Source organism: Candoia aspera, chromosome 13, assembly GCF_035149785.1.
Source record: "Candoia aspera isolate rCanAsp1 chromosome 13, rCanAsp1.hap2, whole genome shotgun sequence".
Taxonomy (NCBI): Eukaryota; Metazoa; Chordata; class Lepidosauria; order Squamata; family Boidae; genus Candoia; species Candoia aspera.
This window is the reverse complement of record NC_086165.1, coordinates 437,474-455,805: the sequence shown is the minus strand read 5'-3', so window position 1 is coordinate 455,805 and position 18,332 is coordinate 437,474. Positions and strand designations below refer to the sequence as shown.

The following is an 18,332-nucleotide window of genomic DNA, read 5'->3' as shown; positions in this document are numbered from 1 at the left end:
CGACCAAGGGCAAGATGGATGGATGATATTCTAGAGGTGACGGACTCGTCCCTGGGGGAGCTGGGGGTGTTGACAACCGACAGGAAGCTCTGGCGTGGGCTGGTCCATGAAGTCACAAAGAGTCGGAAGCGACTAAACGAATAAACAACAAAATCTGAGAAGTAAATGAGGAAAGAATTTCGTTTGAGGAAATGGGTGAAACATTTTAGGGGACATCAAAGGTCTGTACGTCAGCCAGAACTGGAGCAGGCTCCTGATCCCGCAAAATGGGGTTTGAGGACCAACAGCAGAAGACAGGCACTCAAAAGCGTCCTTCCCTGGGCAAAACTCACTCCTCCAGGTTTTCTCTCAGGTCTTTCTCGCTCTCTTTCAGCTGCCTCCTGAAAGCGTCTTTCTCCTCCATGTTTTCTTCAAGCTGTCGCTGAAGCTCCCGAAGCTCTGCTTCCATTGCCTGTCTTTCTGCTTTGACATTTTGCTGATTCTAAAATAGCAAATTTTGGAAAGAATAAAAAAATGTACTAAGTCCCTTTGCACCTTTCTAAAGACTGCAATATTTTTGAGAAATGGCAAATGGTCCTTGTGCCTATGTGAGGGACTTCCCTTTGCCACTTCTGAAGGCTCCAGGGCTGATGCCTGGCAGGACCACAACGTACTTGGGGCAAGGCGCACAGCCCATCTTCAGCCCAGAACGTACCCAAGTCCAGTGACTGGCCCCAGCACAACTGGCTCTAACTGCCAGCAGATCTCCTGAGGCTGGAAGTGAACTGGGCCCTTATATCTGCGGGGCTGAATCTCTTCCCTAAAAGACCCAGATTCTCTCTTCATGTAAGCAGGATTGTTGACCGACAGGAAATTCTCATTTATGAAACAATCAGTGCTTTCATTGTGTGTGTTGTTTGCTGTGGATGCAGGCATTGTGTGCAGGGGGGGAGGGGAGGGGGGAGGCCCACCTTGAGTTCCAAGTCCAGCTTCCTCTGTAGCATAGAAAACTCCTTTGCCAACTGCTTTTTCTCTTCCACCAGCATTTTGATTTCCACTGAAGCATCAGATGCCTGCAGTCAAACACGATTGGTTTGTTCTAAACCCCTTAACTTGCCCCCCCTCCACACGCTGCAATGGAAGAAGCGTTTTCACCATTGCAGCAACCAAGGCTGCCCAATAAGGCCTCAGGGAGGGACTTGGGGGCACCTTTCGAAAGAAAGAAACTGAGGGGGGAGAGCAGAATGGACCTGGCGTTGTGTGTGTGAGGTGGGAGAAGCCACGAGACACATTTGGTGCTTGGGAAGAGGGGGAAAGCTTATTGGCATCGCCACTTGCAAAAAACAAACCCAGCCAACAGCAAAGCTGTCGGCAAGGGCTGCCCTCATGTGCCCTTTCCCCTCCCAGAACAGGTATCGTGACAAATGCCATTGGAGATGGAAGGCTGTTTCACTTGGATATTTCACCTGGGGGCTCCCAGCTGCTCTGGACTTCAAAGTCTGTATTTTCTCAAATACTAAGTTGACTTTCCTCTTCGTTGCATCTTCGTTTTCACTGCTACTGAAATATGAAAAAAGACAATGATCTGCGACACCCTGTGTTTGCTCACACGGTCCGAAAACCAAAAGGCCCTTGATCCTCCGGCAACCTCCAAAATCTACCTTCTTACAGAGGGTCACTGGACTGCAGGTAATTCTTGTGTAAGTTAAGATCAGAGTGGAACTTCACCCTGGGGAAACCAAGCGATGCATTGCCCAAAGCAAGACCCTGTACTGATACCACCGCCCCAAGCAACCTGTTTATGTAAGCCCACTGACCCTTCCTTGAGATAGTTGTAGAGAATCTGCTTGGCCGTCTCTTCACTGGTTTGCTGGGCAAGTTCCTGCTGGCCCTTGAGCAGGTCAGGCGTTACCTGAAACACAAAACTCGGAATGAAAAGAACATCTTAGAAGGAAAGAGTCTCGCTTTCAGCTGGGTTGGCCCAGGCTACAAACAGGTTGCACTGCCCTGTGAGCTGAGCAGCTGCTGCAAGCAGCTCTGAAAAGTTGCAGGGAGGCCTGGAAACCAATGCTCAGGTCCTAAGATGTTGGAGGCAATGCTGTACCATTGCAAGGCAGAAGCCTGAATGGGGCTACCCACCATTTCTGAGTTATTTCTGAGAAAACAGGCCAGGTGGTGGAGAGAATGCATGTGAAGATGGGGGACAAAAATAAACAAAAATGTTGCGGACCTCGTCTGTAAGAGAATTCCATCTGGCGGGGTCCAGGAGACGAGCCTTCTCTGCAACAGTCCCTGCCCTTTGGAACATCCTTCCCCCAGAAGTGAGGCTGGCCCCCTCCCTCCTGGACTTCAGGAAACAGCTGAAAGACCTGGTTTTGTCCCCTTGCCTGGAATAGGGAGGGGAAGAGCCATTCTTGGGGCTGGTTGGTTCCCTAGTTCTGCCAGGACCGGTTTTATTCCCTCATGGGTTGAATCAGATCCACCATGGCTTGGACTTCATTGCATTTTATACTGATTGATTATTGGTAGTATTTATGATTTTATCGAAATTTTAAATTGTTTTTATTGTGAACTGCCCAGGGTCCCCCGTATGGGGGAGATGGGCAATGATAAAAATCTGATAGATAGATAGATAAATAAATTTATTTATTTATTTATTTATTGTTCTTTTTATTTGCAAAGTGGCTTTGGTAATGCAGACTACAAGAAATGGCAAAGTGTTGTTCATTCCAAAATACCCACCAGCATGCCAGTACCTCTGCCTTGACCTTGGTCCCCTCGGCCTGAAGTGATTCAGCTGAACTCTGCCCATCTCCTCCTCCTCCCCACAGCCCCCCTTCCCTGAGCTCCTGAGGCTGGGAGCATCCCTGGGGTCCTTCCATTCCTACTGCCAAAACTGCATCACAGGGGCCCAGCTCCTACTAAACCATCCTTGCTTTCCAGAAGTTACCTGAGCACTTTTCGAAGCAGAAGCAAATGTTTCCACAGAAAGGTTCTGACTGGCAGCGCAGTTTGGTAACAAGAGAGTAGAGACCATCGTTTTATTGTCACTTTTTCTATTCTGCCCTGGAAGAATGGAAGACGTCGAAGATGAACTCTCAGGGTTTGTTTGGCTTTGCCTGAGATGCTGCAAAGAATGAAAGTGGCTGCTGGGAGAATCTCTCATTCCTGCTGTCGCTTGGTGCTTGCCTGCTGTCCAAGGGGCCGCCCGCTCTCCAAGAGATGCCGACTTTTGCTCTGGAGACAACGGCTTCTGAAGGCAAACCTGGGAGGGCTGGACCAAATGCTCTGATGACATTCCCAAACTTTTAGTGAACTCGTTTATGCGATCAGAATTCACTTTCGGTCCATAAGATAGGGCACTGTCTACGCTCTTTGCTCGTTTATGATCCTCTGGATGAATTCTATTCCTGAACCCTAATCTTCCCCTTCTTTGGGAACACACCTTCCTGTCAAACTTTTCAATAAGCTGATCAACTGCAGGAATGGAGCCAGTATCAATATCACGGCCAGTTCCAGGCAAAAATGGGATGTAACGCCGATTTTCATGCCGGTTAACGTTGTCAGCATAGATGGCATATTCTTGGTCATCTAGGAAAAACTTATACAAGGATGCTGCAGAAGTTGGAGTTGTTGATGAAGATGAAGATTTCTGTGAACCATTCAGAACTGCTCCTGCTGAATCTTGGCGTAAAGGAAGGAGGTCAGGTCTACATTTCCTAGTATCTTGGGAGACAGAAGAACTTACAGCACATGAAGATCCACCACCAGAAGAAAGAGATTCATGCATTCCATTAGGACTGTCAGCAACACTGGTGCATTCCAATTGCTGCTTGCTTGGGTTGGGCTTGGTCAAATCTACTGTTTTTGGTTTTGATTTAGCCAATTCTGCAAACTGGGGGGCTGAGACATCTAATGCTACCTTCAAGGATGAGTTCCAAGGCTTGGAATTCAATTTCCCCTCATCCTCAAGAGACTGGGATTTACTAAACAGAGGAGGCTGAAGGCCCTCCAGATTCAAGATATTATTTGCAGGATTATAGGGCTGAAGAAGCTCTGGATATCTCTGGAAGTTCAGCAGATTAGAGGACTGGGAAATCCCAGCTTTGAAAGGTGAGGTTGTTTTCTTTCCCTCATCCATGCTGGCTTGCTTCAGGCTTATAATCCGACTGGGTGGCACATTATTGCAAGACCCTCCCGATGGTCTTTCTTTGTGGTTTTTCTTCTCCAGCTCAACAGCAGGAAGAGGCAAGTCTGGCACTGGCCTATCAGCTGCCTTGGATGCAACTGGCTGGCCATTTTCAGGCCCCGCAGGATTTGCTGACAAGCATCCCTCGGTGTTGTTGAGCACAATATACGGATGGCCATCGATCCCTTGGACCCGGATGCTGACTCCATAGGACCCAGCCTTTGCATTCGGAGTGTTCTTTGGGGTCTCCTGTGTTACAAGCTTGGGGGGGGTTGCACAGTGCTTGTGCTGCTGCTGCTGCTGCCGGAAACCACTGGAGTAGGACCTCATAATTCACATAGACCAAAGCTCTGAAAAAGGAGAGGGGCAAGTGAAGCACTGACCTTGCCTGGGGAGAACCCTTCCTCATGTCCCTACCCAGCTAGAGAGGCCCTGAGGAAAAGGCGACAAAGGTGGAGCTCCAGGGGACCATCGCTTAGTCAGCCCCTCCATTTCTATGGGCCCTCGGAGGGCCTCGGAGCAGTCTGCTCACTTCCTCCTGCCTTCGGGCTCCCCATTCGGCAACTCATTCTTTGATCCTCCAGCTGCAGGAAGCAAACCAGAAGCAGAGCTGGCCAGGCATTGGAGGGCAGCCGCCCAACTTTGGAATGCTCTGCCCCGCGGAGTGCTTGGCCTGGTACGGCAGCGTTTGTGCCGCTCAGGCGCCAGGCAAAGCCCAGGACGTGCAGCCTCTCCTGCCAACTTAATCTGGCTGCTTATTCAACTGCAATGCCTGTTTTTCATGCCGTTTTATGTCAGTTCCTTCCCTGCCTTTCATACTTATTACAGTTTATCTGTTGGCAATAGATACTTTGCTTTTAATTATCTCCTGTCAGAAGAGACGATATCCCTTCCCCGCAACACTCTGGAAGCCAACATTTTGATAGACACTGTTAGCTCCTCAGTACACACACAGGTTAATCTGGCCTCCCCTTCTGCTGCATCAGCTTCTGAGTCAAAGCCAGGAAATGTACCTTTAGCACCCGGCATTCGGATTTCCTACCGAACAAAGGAAGACAAGAGCAGCATATCCGTAATGCTGAAAATTTACATTTCAAATATGCCAGTTCTGCAGAACAAAGAGATTCTTTGCTGTCAGGATGGGCTTGGGGGAGAGATTTCAAATCAGGCATGGGCCTCCCAGCCTTGCGGAAAACCGGCAATAAAGGCAAAAGTCAAATTCCAGGCCAGGCGAATGACAGGCTCTTCCCTCCCACGTCTCATGGAGGCCGAGAGGCCCAGACCGTGCACCCGCCCTCGGTCTCCCTGGGGATGGATGCCACCCTACAGGAGGTGGCTGCTCTGTCCCTTCCTCTGCACAGGCTCAGGAGGGAAAGCCTGCAACTTCTACCCAGCCAGCCGCCTCCTTCCTACACTCACATCAGGCATTCTGCTTTTCTGCCGTGCTTGCTAGACCTTTATTTTGAGTCCTGATGAACAAATTCCAGGTCACCAGGTCCCCTTCTTCCCATTACGGGCCACCCGATCCTGTCTTCCAGCCCCAGAGCCTTGGTCCGTCTTCTACAGCCCAGGCTACCAAGCCGTCCCCACAGACTATGTGCTTCCAAGGCCGTAGGAAAGGGCAAGGCTCGCCTTCTGACACGTGTCGCTGCTCGGTGTGGGGCGCAGCCCACCCCTCTTACGCAAGCATTCCTCCCCGTATCTGTGCTTGCCATCGGGAATGGCACCCTGCTTTGGTGGGAGTGCTGAGCTCCAGACTGCACTGGCCCCAGGCGAGGACCTTCAGCTCAAGCTGAAAAGGCTGAGCAAGGGGAAAGGAAGCACAGGGGGGCCCACTGCAGGAAATGACATTGGCTGACTTCTCTCAGCTCTGCCGTTCCTCCGTGACCTTCCAAGCACCTTTCAGCTGAGCGCCATTTGTTCATTCTGCATGTTCACCACTCCTCACTCCAACAGTCCAGCTTCCAGGAATTATCAGAAGAGGCAGCTAGGAAACAATGCCTACATCTGATCACACCCAGCCAGATCCCACATCCTCTGAAATCCACAGAAACATCTAAAGATTATTTTAACCGATTTTGCAGCATGGTTGTAGGAAACAATATGCAACTGGTATGGGCTGAGTCTAGCAAAGAGACTGCTGGAATCCCAACACTGGGGCTCATGATTTAGGGAGAACCAGTTAAAAACAGGTTGAACAGATTCTACTAGTATCAGATAATTTGCCACCTCTTAACGTTTTATTATTTTTCATTTTTCATGTTTTGGGTGCTTAATGCTGTTTAGATCATATGGCCGGCACAGAGATATACCTTCAAACAACAGTTTCAATAAAACAACATCAGAATATAAAGCCAGCACCCTCGTGGAGTCCCACAAGGAGATTAATGCCATGTCATGCTTCTAGGAAGGGCACCACGATTCATTCTAGGTGCAGCCTCTCACTCCACGGTCCCACAAGCTCTTTGGAAAAGCCAGAAAAGTAGTCTTATGGCACCCTGCCCCCCCGCCCCCCGCAAACTGGCTGCCCAGGAGGCACTGCAGAACAGTGCCCCAACTCCCGGGCCTCTCAGATGGAGGATGCCAGGAAAGGAGGAGAGGCCAATCACTGTCCATGCTGCTTGCAAATTCAGCCCGCTCAGTGAGAGCCGACACCATGCCCTGGACACAATCCTGTGTGCTTTAACTGGCCGCCGAGTAGGCTTCCTTGCAAGATGAGGAGGGGAAAGATCTTGCAGCACCCAGCTTGGGCCAGGCCGGGCTTTGGGGCGGATTAGGACCCTTCGTCATGAAGGGCAGATTGCACGCCCCCTTTAACCAGAGGACTGAACGGGCTCCTGGAGTGGTCAGACGGGTTTCAGCATTTCCCTTTGTGGAATCGATCTCCTGTTTTCACTCTGCCTTCTGCATTCACACCGGGGGAATGTCTTGCTTGGAAAAAACCCCGCCCATTATTAGCCACGCCCATTGACAGCATTTTGGAAATTAAGGTGAGTTCCTGTTCTAAGAGTGCTTCCAAGCTCCACGATGCTTGATCCAAGTATGTTGCTTCTGACATTTTTCCGTAGAAGCTCAGTGTTGCTTTAAAGGCTCTTCAAAGGCACGCGGCACATTAGAGGCAAAAGATGAGCACCATCCTTCCGCCAGGCTCTCCAGCCAAGCGCTGCCCTCTCTGCTGGCATTGCCTTGACATTCCAGAAGCCCGGCTGCTTCGCCAAACAGCGCCGTGTTCGCAGGGGCGTGGCATCCAGCTACATTAGTTAGAACAGATGGCCTTTTCAGCTCTCTCAGTGATGGTGGAAATCGATTGATATGGTAACTCCCCAATCTTTGGCACCCCAGATACTCAGCTGCAATACAGGAAGGCAAAAAGGCCCTCCAAACTCTGGAGGTGCTCTGACTAGCAGGGTGACACATCTGCACTCCAGCCAAGCCAAGTGCACCTTGAGCACAGAGCCTTCCCTGAGGGCGTGCCAAGCAAGTAAGAGGCTGAATGCAACAGCTGGGATCTTCAGTGCCAGCAAGTCGCCACCAGCATTTTTACTGGATTGCTCAGCTGGCTATCCAGGCTTGCAAGTTATGACTGTGAAGCATGGGGGGGTGGGGGGGCATGGGGGCGGTGCTTTCCTCTCCCTCCAGCCATTAGGCTGCACCAGCTGCATGATCCAGGAAGGCCTCAGCCTCTGACCAGTGGGGGGGAGCAGCTGGAGCAAGATAGACAGGCTGGGGAGGGGAAGAGAAAGTCACCCAAAATAAGGAACTCAGGAAAGCCATTGGGCTACCTTTCTTTGCAAACTGGCTCATTCTGAGACAAGAGTCTCCAGGGGAAACCTCGACATTTCCCTGGTCAGAGACTCAGGAAGCACAGCAAAGTGCGGGGTGGACTTCCGAGATCAGAAGGTCTGCCCTACATGCTTGGATTGGTCCTCCCCTGGACGCTTGGGTCTCCAGAGCTGGGCTGGGCTCAAATCGCGGGTATCCCTTCCTAAGGGTGTGTGTAGACACCCCTGGCATTTTCTTTTGGAACCAGGCAACCTCCGTCCTGCCTTGTCAGCCTCCTGGTGGCACCTAAAGTGTCCTTGACATATTTGTTCCCTCTAGTTCAATTTGGTTTTCACTGGATCTCAGCATCTTTCATTGGTTCTGCTGCTTCTGCGTTATGCTATTACATTTACTACACTATTTTATTGTTCCAGGTCCTCAGCTGCTTTCAGCATAAATAAAATGAAAGCTAACAGGATGAACAATGCAGCTGGGGCCAAACTGAGCATGAGCCCCCCACCCCGTGCATGTGAGCTGAAGCCACTGCTCTACCCATCTGGGCCACCCCCTCCCCAGCAAGACTCCCCGACCAGAAAAACCAAAGTTGCTTCGGGACCGACTTGAGAGAAACCCTCTGATATCAAACTCTGGCTGCAGTGAAAGCCAGAAGAGAAAAGAGCTGCGGATGCTCCCAGAGGGACAGGCTCCCGGCAGGACAGACTCAGGGATGGGTGGGGGGAGGGGGGATCGTCTCTTCCTCCCCCCCCCCGCACATTCAAACCCTCCACCGGGAACGAGACCATTTACCTTGACTCCGCCTGGAAACACGCACTCTCTCCCTGAACAGCATCCCCAATGGTGGGTGGAGACTTGCCAGACAGGCTCGCCCCGCAGGGGGCTCTGTGATGGCTCTGAGGCACACCCTGTTGCGTTGAGGGATCCGACTGCACGGCAAAGGCCCACCGATGGAGTTGTGCCCGAACCAAGGAAAGCTGAGGATGGATCTTCCAGCTCCTGTTTCAGGGAGGTCTGCCTCATGACCCCACCCTTTTCTTCCTCTCCTGCCCAGCTTCACCCCAGCCACTACTTCGACCGGTAGGGCTCACGGCCAGAGATTCACAGGCGCAGCTCTCGGCCAGATTCGTTTACTGCAGACGCTGCCAGCCATACGACTCGGGCCATCGTACCAGTCTTACCTCTTCTTCTCCTGCCGGTGCGACTCTTGGTTTCTCAGCCTTGGCTGGCATCCGCAGGCAGCGTTCTTGCAGCAGACCCATCTCGTCTCAGCCCCTTGCTTCTGGCTCTGCCCGGCTGGCTTGCCCAGTTCATCTGCTTTATGCAGTTGCCAGCCAGCCACTTATCCTTCCGGTCCTCTGAGGAACCTGACCCAGAACGTGCCCCACTCTTTTTCTTCCCTCTTCACTTTTCACCAATTGTTCATCCCTGATTCCGCCTCATATTTTTACTTCCATTTCTAGCCATGTTGTGTTTTAGGCCACTGTCCAAATGCCCTCTCCTTTCCTTTCTTTTATTTAGTCAAAGACCTGGGTTTCAAATCGACACAGAACCAGGCAACACACATTGTTATATTTCTTTTTGGAGGTGAATTATTCTGCCTGTCAGGGGGTGTTGGCTCTTTTAAAATGTCTGTTTCCCCCCATTTATTCTACTTTCCATTTTTGCTTTCCTCCTGTTTTATACCTTCAGAGATATTTATTTGTTGTTCTTTCTGGATTTTATTCATATAAACGTATATCTATTGCCACACTGGCTTCTGGATATTGATGCCACGGCTGTATTTGCAGCAGGATTTCTGGGGGGAAACAGATTTGCCTGCATGGCAAATATGTTGTGAACACTGGACATAACCCTCACTTCACAAAGTCCATTGCTGGGTGCTCCATAAATGATTACCTTTTTGGAATCTAACCTCGTTTTCTGAGACCAAGCAAATACTTTTCTCCAGACAGAGGCTTTGGGGGGTCAAAATATCTCATTGTCTCTTCAGACCTCGGTGACAACTTGGCCGGTTTCCTCAGCCTACACTGATGCTGACTTCCCAGCGCACTGAGCTGTTCTGCAGGCCTCCCCGAAGCCCCTTTGCCGGTATTTTAGGAGGAGGACTTCCCTCCGTATCCCCCTGCCCACTTGGTGGGAACACGACGGTCGTCCAGGCACACCAGCAGGACTGATGGGACAGATGTGCTTTAAAGTGAGGACTGTGGATGTTCAACTGTGTTGCCGAGATTTCTTCTCGATTCTCCTCCTCGCCGCAAGCAAACGATGGGCTTCTGGGTTGCTGCTTGTTCTTTTTCCTCCCCTCTCAATCACACAAAAGCTCCTCCTCTTAAACAACCTTCTCTCCAACCCTTCCCATCAGCAGTTCCAGGTTCTCTCCTCGCTGGGAGCCTCTTCCTCTGGGCCACCCGCCTGCCAGGCCTCATCAGCTGCTTCACGCTCTTTGGGTGGCTCTGCAGACGCTTTGCTCCTATGAAATCAGGCGCTGAGCTTATCGGCATTTTGGGCTCGCTGGGCCACTCGGACCTGAGGTCCCTCTTCAGACCCTTCTCTGCACGTTCTCATCTGCTCGTCAATGGAACTGAGTCATCTGCCATTTGGGAGGTTCCACTGGGGCAAGTCCCATGATCATCACGTGGGCGCTGGCATCCATTTTCCAGCGGCCACAGCATTTCCCTAAAATACGTTTGGTGTCATTTTCACAAGAGCGGCGAGAAGGAAGCTAATCTTGCCCTCATACTGCAAGCAAAAGGGGAGTCTGAGGGAGCCAAAGGCACCTAACTGCGCACAGGCCCGCAACTAGGGTCTGTGTCACCCAGGGCAAACATGGATTCCGTGCCCATTTTGGCACCCCCCCAGCACGGCGCCTGGGGCACATGCCCCACTTGCTTCCCACAGTTGCAGCCTGGACTGCATGCCTCCCCTCTGCAGCTCAGACTCTTCCAGAAGCCCCACCTCAGGGCTGGGTATGTGCCAGAGCTTACCATAAGCCTGCAGCTTGTAAGGATTGGCACTGAAGGCAGAGACGTTCTGGTTTTTATAACAATGACTTAGAACCAAATTTAAACCGGTCGATTCTCCCTTCTAACATGACACGAAGAACAACCCCAAACAAGCTTTTATTTCCAGAAATTTCTTGCAGCACACAAACAAAGCCAGCTTTGGCCTTCCTCATATTTTTGCCACACAAGACTTTGGGCCTCTAGTGTGAAAGTCCCATCAAAATCAACGTTCCTGTGGGCTGGTGCGCCACGTCCGCAGGCTGCTGAGCCACCCCATATCCAACCCCTGGCACCAGAGGCTCCTTCCCTGCCATGAACCGGGGAGGAGCTGGGCAGCAAAGGAGGGAAATGGGTGGCATGCCAAGGCGCTGGCTCAGGGCACAGCTCTCCCTGCACTCCAAAACCCATGAATCACAGTGGGGCAGGCAGGCAGGCGGGCACCACCTCACGCAGCACTCTCAGAGAAGGGAAGCAGCTGATCAGATCAGAAAGGGGGGGCTTCTCGGGGGGGCTGATTAAAAGGCAACATATACAGCAATTAAGGAATGGTAACGTTGTGCTTGCCCCTTTCTCAGCCCAGCCTACCCCACAAGGTAGGGGGTGAAATTAGGGAGATTCTCCCCTGCAAGCCACCTTGAGCACTTAGAAAAGAAGAACAATTAAACAAATGTCCACCTCCCCCAGCTGTTATTAACCACTCTGGAATGCAGCAGGGGGTGGCATGTGCACAACTCCATCCAGGAAGATGGTTCTGATGGGGAAATGGCAGAAGGAAAGAGCAGGGTGCTTCCTCCTTTGCGGTGACTTTCCACGGGGGGGGGGGGAGGGATCGACGCACCAGGGACCCACAGACCCAGCCCCCTCCACACTGGGGGCACCCCTAGCCAGCCCTTCTGATCCACTGACAGCAGCAATGGACCGCCTCCAGAGGTGGAGGTGTGTGAGAACATTCCAGGGTGCTATTCCCCCACCCCCTTCCCAAGACCTGCTGCCTCCATGGAGCCCTGGAGGGTAACTCCTGCTGCTCAAGACAAGCAGGAAGCACTGTTCCCCACCCTCCCGGCACAAGGACATCTTCAGAAACTGAGAGAGCCACCCGGAGGTCTTTGAGTGACCCCCCAGCCACAACCAGCTGCGGTTGTCAAGACCAGCGTGGTCCATCAGCAGGACTGGCCCTGTGCCGCCCCAGTGACTTGCGAGTCGTCTTCCAGAGCAAAGGGCAGACCAGCAGCACACAGCAGGGGTGTCAGGGCACCCCACTGGGCCTCCATGCTGAGAGCACTTCAGGCAGAGCGGGAGGATGGAGCCAGAAGAGCAGGGCCTCACAGCACAGTGGCACCCAGGGAAAGGAGGCGGCAGGGCAGGAGGGTGGCCAGCTGTGTCACCCACTCTTGCTTCTCTGGCCGACGGGGCAAATGCTGGCTCGTAATTGGCTGCCTGCTCACAAATCTTTTGGCGAGGCCCTCGTTGTCTCTGCCATCAGTGGGGAGAAACACCAAGGCAGGCTATTCAAAAGCTACCCCGTTCTGCTTGCTTTGTCAGCGAAGCTCCCAAGAGCTCATGCAATGCTGAAAATCAAAAGGGGAAGCATTTACCACCCCCAAGAAGAGGGGGGCAGCCATCATCTCTGCACATGTCATGCAATGTTAGGCCACGGCATGTTACAGGAATGCAGAGAACTGGGGGTGAAGAGTTCCCCAGCAAGTTATGCCCCCTGCAGATGCTGCTATTAGCCTCATTTATCTCTCTCTCTCTCTCTCTCTCTCTCATTCTCTCTCTCTCTCTCTCTCTCTCTCTCACACACACACACACACACACACACTCACACACCACTCCTTCCCTTTCCAAGGAATGTTGGTTTAGGGAAGGAAGATGCACGCAGAGAGGACTCCTCCCAGACTGGCACTGGACCTGAGCTTGCTCCAGAGCCCAACTGAGGCTGCCCCCTCCCCTCCGTGCCCAGCTCAGGCAGGGCTGCAAGAGAACGTTCTCCCAAGTTGGCAGAGAATCAGAGGGAGGGAGGGACCCTCCATGCTGGGGCACTGCATTACTCCCCACGGAAGAAAAGCTGGATCAGTGGAAGGCGGGGAGGGGATGGCAGGGACCCCAAGAACAGAAGGAAAGGCCAAGGGGCACCGGTCTCCCTCTGCTTCCTGAATGAGTAACAGTTCCCTAGACCTGGCCTCCCTTCCCAATCTCTGATCACGTGGGGCAGGGCCTGTGCAGTAAACACACTTTGCCCTCATCGCTGAAAGGAAGGCACATGTGTCCCAAATCTCACATTCATTACTTGTTCTGTATAACAAGCTTTTGCCCTAACCTGGGCCCATTGGGCAAAAGAGACCCCCAGGACCACGCGAGGGCCTCGCATGGAACAGGAGCCTCCCTCCTCTCTGGCAGGGCTGCCCAAGGCCCCGCCGATGGGGTGCGGATCCGGATCGCAAAATGAAAAAGGCAGATCTGCCAAGGGCTGACACAGCGAAATGGGTCAGATGAGCCGTGCTGCTTTCAGTATCCTATTTCACGAAAATATAAATAATGGCCAGCCGGATCAGGAACAATATAGATGACATGTCTGCTAATTGATACTGTAATTTTAAAAGGAAGGGTGAGGAAAGACCACACGCACAACCGGTTCATCCACTGCCTGGCACAGCCACCAGAGTCAAAGAGATGGCTACATTCAAGCTGTCAAAACAGGAGCCGAGAGGGGGGTCAGCGATGGGGAGGGGCAGGGCCCTCATTGCAATTTGCCAGAGGTCCTGGGCTTTGGTTACCTGACCTAAAGCAGTGCTATATCTCTACTGGACAAAGCTCAAAATCGATAGCCGATTATTCTAAAAACAATGCCATACTATAAAGACACACCGCCCCCCAAAACAGAGCAGTAATCCAAAGTGAGGAGGAGGCGGATCTCACAGAGCGGCGGCGGCGCACCCGATTATCAGGAGTTTCTGCCGGAGAGAAGCGCCGCCCTGGCACACAGCTGCCATCCCGGGCTTGCGCCGCGCAGACCGAGGAGAGGAGAGACCGCAAGAGCATTGATGCTAACCCCCCTCCCCCGCGCGCGCCTGGGAGGAGCTCGGCGTTCCGCTCGCTCTCGGCCGCCTCCAGGCTCCGCTGTCATCCCGCCAAGACCCCCCCCGCCCCCCCCCGGCTGCAACCCAGCTGCGAAAGGCGGAGCCGTTTCTGGCCGGGCGAGTGGTCGCGGGAAAGGCAGCTGGAGGCGCCTTCACGCCCGGGGCCCCGCCGCCCCGCGCGGGCCACGCGAGAGGACAGGGCCCTCGGCTGCAGGGTCGCGGGCACGTTCAGGCAAAGCCGGTGCACAGGTGGGCTCCGGCGCACCCCTGCCCCGCGGCGGCTGCGCCCTTGCTCCCCGGGCTGGTGCTGGGCTCGGCGCGGGTCCTACCGGGCTCCCCGAGTCCCTCAAGGCCGACCGCAAGCGCCTCACCAAAAACCGTGCCCCGGCCCGGCGGAGCGCAGCAAGCGGAGGCGCCGAGTCGGCAGCGTAATTTGCCCCCGCCGCCAAAGGCTCCCGCGGCGCACCCGCTCCTCCCCGCTCCGTGCGCCGGACGGCCAGCCGCCCCGCCGCGCGCCCCGGCCCGCGCACCTCCATCCAGTCCGCGCCGCGTCTCCGCCGAGCTGAGCCGAGCGCCTCTGTCCGGCTGCCCGGGCCCGCCCGCCCGCCTGCCTCTTCCAGGCCGCCGAGGGAGGGAGGGACCTGCGGCGGGGAGCCCGCTGGGCAGGGCAGGGCCGGGCGGGGCGAGGAAGGCCGCCCGCGCCGCCCACCCGCCCGCGCCGCCGCCCTCTGCACGCGCTCAGGAGCCTTGTCTTCCGCCCGGCTGAGCTCGACGGAGAGCCGCGACTCGGCGGACAGAAGGAGCAGGGACCGGACGCCAGGCGCCCCGTCCACCCCCTCGCCACCGCGCTCCGCACATCCGGAGAATCGGGACCCTCCGGGCAGCGCTTTAGGGCCTGCGCGCTGGCTCCTACCCGGGATAGGCGCCGCCGCTGCTCCTGCCCCCGGCGCGCGGGCAGACCGGCCGGTCCTCCGCCTCCGCCTCGCTCGCCTTCCGAGCGTTGGCATTCCCTCCCCCGCCTGGCCGACCTGACCCAGGAGGGAAAAGCGGCCCCTCGGATTTGCTCCCTAGCCCCCGGAAAGGAAGAGAAGCGCTGCCCGCTTGGCTCATCGGCTACCGGAAGGCATCTTGGGAGAGGAGCAATGCGCGCGGGGGGGGGGGAGTAAATCTCAGTACTCTTGCCCAGTTGGGAACCATGGCACCGAAGGGGCTGTCTTTGGAACATCCCCCCGAACAGTCCCAGAGTAGCTTGAGCGTTTTCACAACCCAGCCTTTCCCTGGCAAAAGGCCCCCGGGGCGGAGCGTTTCCACGAGGGCGGGCGGCTCGGCCCTTGGCCCACCAGGCTGCTGCAGCAGCGCCAAGCCAGAGCTCTGGATCAGCTCCAAGGCCCGCCAGGTCTTCGGGAGGCCACGAGGACTGGCAGCAGACCTTTGGCTTCCTCTTCCCAGGCTGTTGACGGGCCTCTGCCCTGTCTGCTTGCAAAGCTCGCAGATCATGGGTGGGATCACAGCCGGTTGCTTCAAAATGGCCATTCCGGTTTATCTGTGTCCTCTGGAAAGAAATAGGATCCCGGGAAGACTCACCCAGTGACGAAAAGAAGGGATTTGCCAGCTTTGCCCCGTCAGGCTCCTTGATGGTCCAGGGCTTATGCAATGGCTCCACCTGCTGGAGAAACACATCGTTACTCCTTGAAACTGGACGGGAGTTTCTCCAATGGGGTGGCTGGGCAGGTGCCCGCGTTGACTCCCGGCCACCGCCCGGACGAGTCCCTGCGGTTTCCTTGACAAGGTTTCGGAAGCGGCTCACCCTGGCCTGCTTCTTCCCGGGGCTGAGCGGGACTGGCCCAAGGTCCCACCGCTGGCTTTGTGCCTGAGGCAGGACTGGAAATTGGGCTCCTCTGGTTTCTAGGTGAAAGGTCCCGTGCAAGCATCGAGTCCGTCTGACCCTTTGGGGGGACACCCACGGCACCCGGCTGGCTCTCTAGTTCTCCACTTAACCTGTGCAGTCTTCGGCTACATTTGTCAGGCTACTGAGGGCCAACAGCTTTAGCTTCCGAGTGTCTTCGTTCTCAGTTTGGAGCATTCAAAGCTCAGGAAACCCGAGCCGCTTGTGAAGGCTCCTGGCCCGAGAGGCGAGGCTGCTCCGGGGCACCAGCTGGGCCATGCCTGCAACCCTGGGGCTCTGGCCCCTGGGAACCTGGGTCATCCTGGAATCAGCGTGGCCCACTCAAGCTGAGAAGCCGACTGCTTCCACGACCATTGCTCTTACCTTAGGGGAGCCTCTACGCTTCCGTGGGGTGAACATTCCTCTGGCTGAAGGCCTTATCTGGATCTGTTCCCAGGATGACAGGACCACCACCTTGGCCCGTGGCTGGCCTGCGCACAAAGCGCACGTTGGCCCAGGTGAGACTTGGTGTGTTTAATCAGTTTAACTGCTCAGAGGCCCGTTCACTACCACCACCCAATGGCTCATTCTGAAAATCTGGCAAGTAACAAAGTGACCAGCCCTCCCCACTGCAGCCCGCCGGAGAGGCCGTTCTTGAAGGCCGAATCTGGTCCATGGGAGGTAGCGCAGGGTGGCCAAAGCCCCGGGTTCTGCCCTTTTGCCAGCCAACCTAACCACTCCTTGTTTCTAAAAATACCTCAACTTTGCAAGTGTAGTTTCATCTTTTTAAACTCCAGCATAAGGATTACAGTGAGGGGAGAGTAAAGAGGGCATTTTGAGTTGCAGGGCCACCAGGGCATGTTGGGGAAGGGTTTCACAGGGAAACAAGGCAGTGCAGGTGGGGCCGGGCTGCTCTTTGGTCCTTGCTTGCAAGCGTCTTCCTGGGCACAGCAGGACCATGCAGGATTTCCAGAGCAGGCACGGGGTCTCTGGCCAGAGGCCGCTTCGGCAGAGAAATGGGTGCCCAGACCCCACCTGCTGGCTTCCCCTTCCCTTCCCCCTGTTGTCAGAGTTCAGAGGCCCCCTTTCTGCCACTCAAGGGATTGTCTGTAGTGAAACTTTCCAGGCACATCCTTGAAATGTGGAATGCAGCATTCACACAGAGATCCCCCTGGACTTGCACACACGGGAGTACCCCTCCCCCCCAAGGCCAACAGCAGACACCTGCCTTTAAAAAAATATATGCATAACCATTTACCTAAATTATTTTTAGACAGGGTTTTTATTAGCTTCCCTAATGTAACCTGGTGTTTTAAATACCACATCCTTTTGGTTTCAGGGTTCAGAGTTTTTGGTCTTTCAGCGCAGCTCCTGTCTGATCTCCACTAATGTCACAAAGCCAAGGCAGGCAGTCCTCAGTACTTGGAGGAGAGGCCTGGGAAATCCCAGGCTATAGGCTGAACTGAGATGCTGAGAAAATATCCTGGAAAAAGGAAATGGCAAATCCAGAATCCACCCACTCCCTTCCATTAATTGGGCTGAGAGATTAACACTTTTTTTTTCGTACAGGGCTCACACTTGGCTGTAGTGTCCTTTCTTTCTCTTCCATGTCCCTTTTCCTCCAAAGACCCACTTTTGACTCTACAGAAAATGGTGTTCTACATACAGCACCCCATCACCACAGTATCTCTTCTACGACCTCTCTCAATCTTCCATCATAAACAATCAAACCAGTTAGGCTTTTAGGTGTGTGTTTCTTTCTTTCCCAGGTATAATTATGACTCAACGTACACTGAAATTGCCCATCTGAAACCAACAGACCTTTTCCTGACCAGTCTTCATCCATTCCAGGATCTCTACATGGTCCCATCATCTCATTCTCACATATCCATTCACGTCAATTAATTTTTTCACGGGGACGGAACTTACTCAAAATGCTACACAATTTCCCATTTCGTAGTTCACTGGAACACAAAATGCAACTATCACCCACCTACCTCCATGCAGGCCTGTAACCACCTATATGGCACATTTTAGCCCTTTCATCATAAATAAAACCTACATCTCCAATTTGCTGCACGTGTTCACCAATGCCACTCTCAGATGGCATCCTTCCCCTTTTTCATTACACTTCATCTGATAATCCATGTTTGTTATCATTTCCTCCTCTTATGTCCTTCTGTATACTACGGTTATTGCCAGATGGGCCCATGGATATTGACCTCCACCTCCTGTTACGTTATGGCTCAGTAAATCAAGGCCTTCCGGTAATGCTTTTTAGTAAGACAGGGAAGGCTGCTCTGACCACCTCTGGTACCTGAGACTGTGTCAGTTTCACTGAGTGGCATCTTCCCAGTGGCCCACGTGGTGGGGTTAGTACACCTTCACATGAACTGGCTCAGGGAACACCTAGTTGT

The 18,332-nt window shown here is 53.9% G+C and overlaps 1 protein-coding gene across 2 annotated transcripts in view; it reads right to left on the bottom strand.

Annotated features, from left to right (window-relative positions):
- The window catches only part of CGNL1 (cingulin like 1), a 48,542-nt gene extending 33,906 nt beyond the window's left edge, over positions 1–14,636 (bottom strand). The window contains exons 1-6 of one of the 2 annotated variants that reach the window (XM_063314532.1): positions 14,561–14,636; positions 2,930–4,518; positions 1,797–1,891; positions 1,446–1,539; positions 951–1,052; positions 333–481 (exon numbers count right to left, since the gene is read on the bottom strand). In XM_063314532.1, coding sequence (XP_063170602.1) covers positions 333–481; positions 951–1,052; positions 1,446–1,539; positions 1,797–1,891; positions 2,930–4,498 — 2,009 coding nt within the window. In that variant the 5' untranslated portion in view covers positions 4,499–4,518; positions 14,561–14,636. The remainder of the gene's footprint in view (positions 1–332; positions 482–950; positions 1,053–1,445; positions 1,540–1,796; positions 1,892–2,929; positions 4,519–14,560) is intronic. The other variant, XM_063314533.1, reaches the window with a different exon arrangement.
- Positions 14,637–18,332: the final 3,696 nt, after the last annotated feature.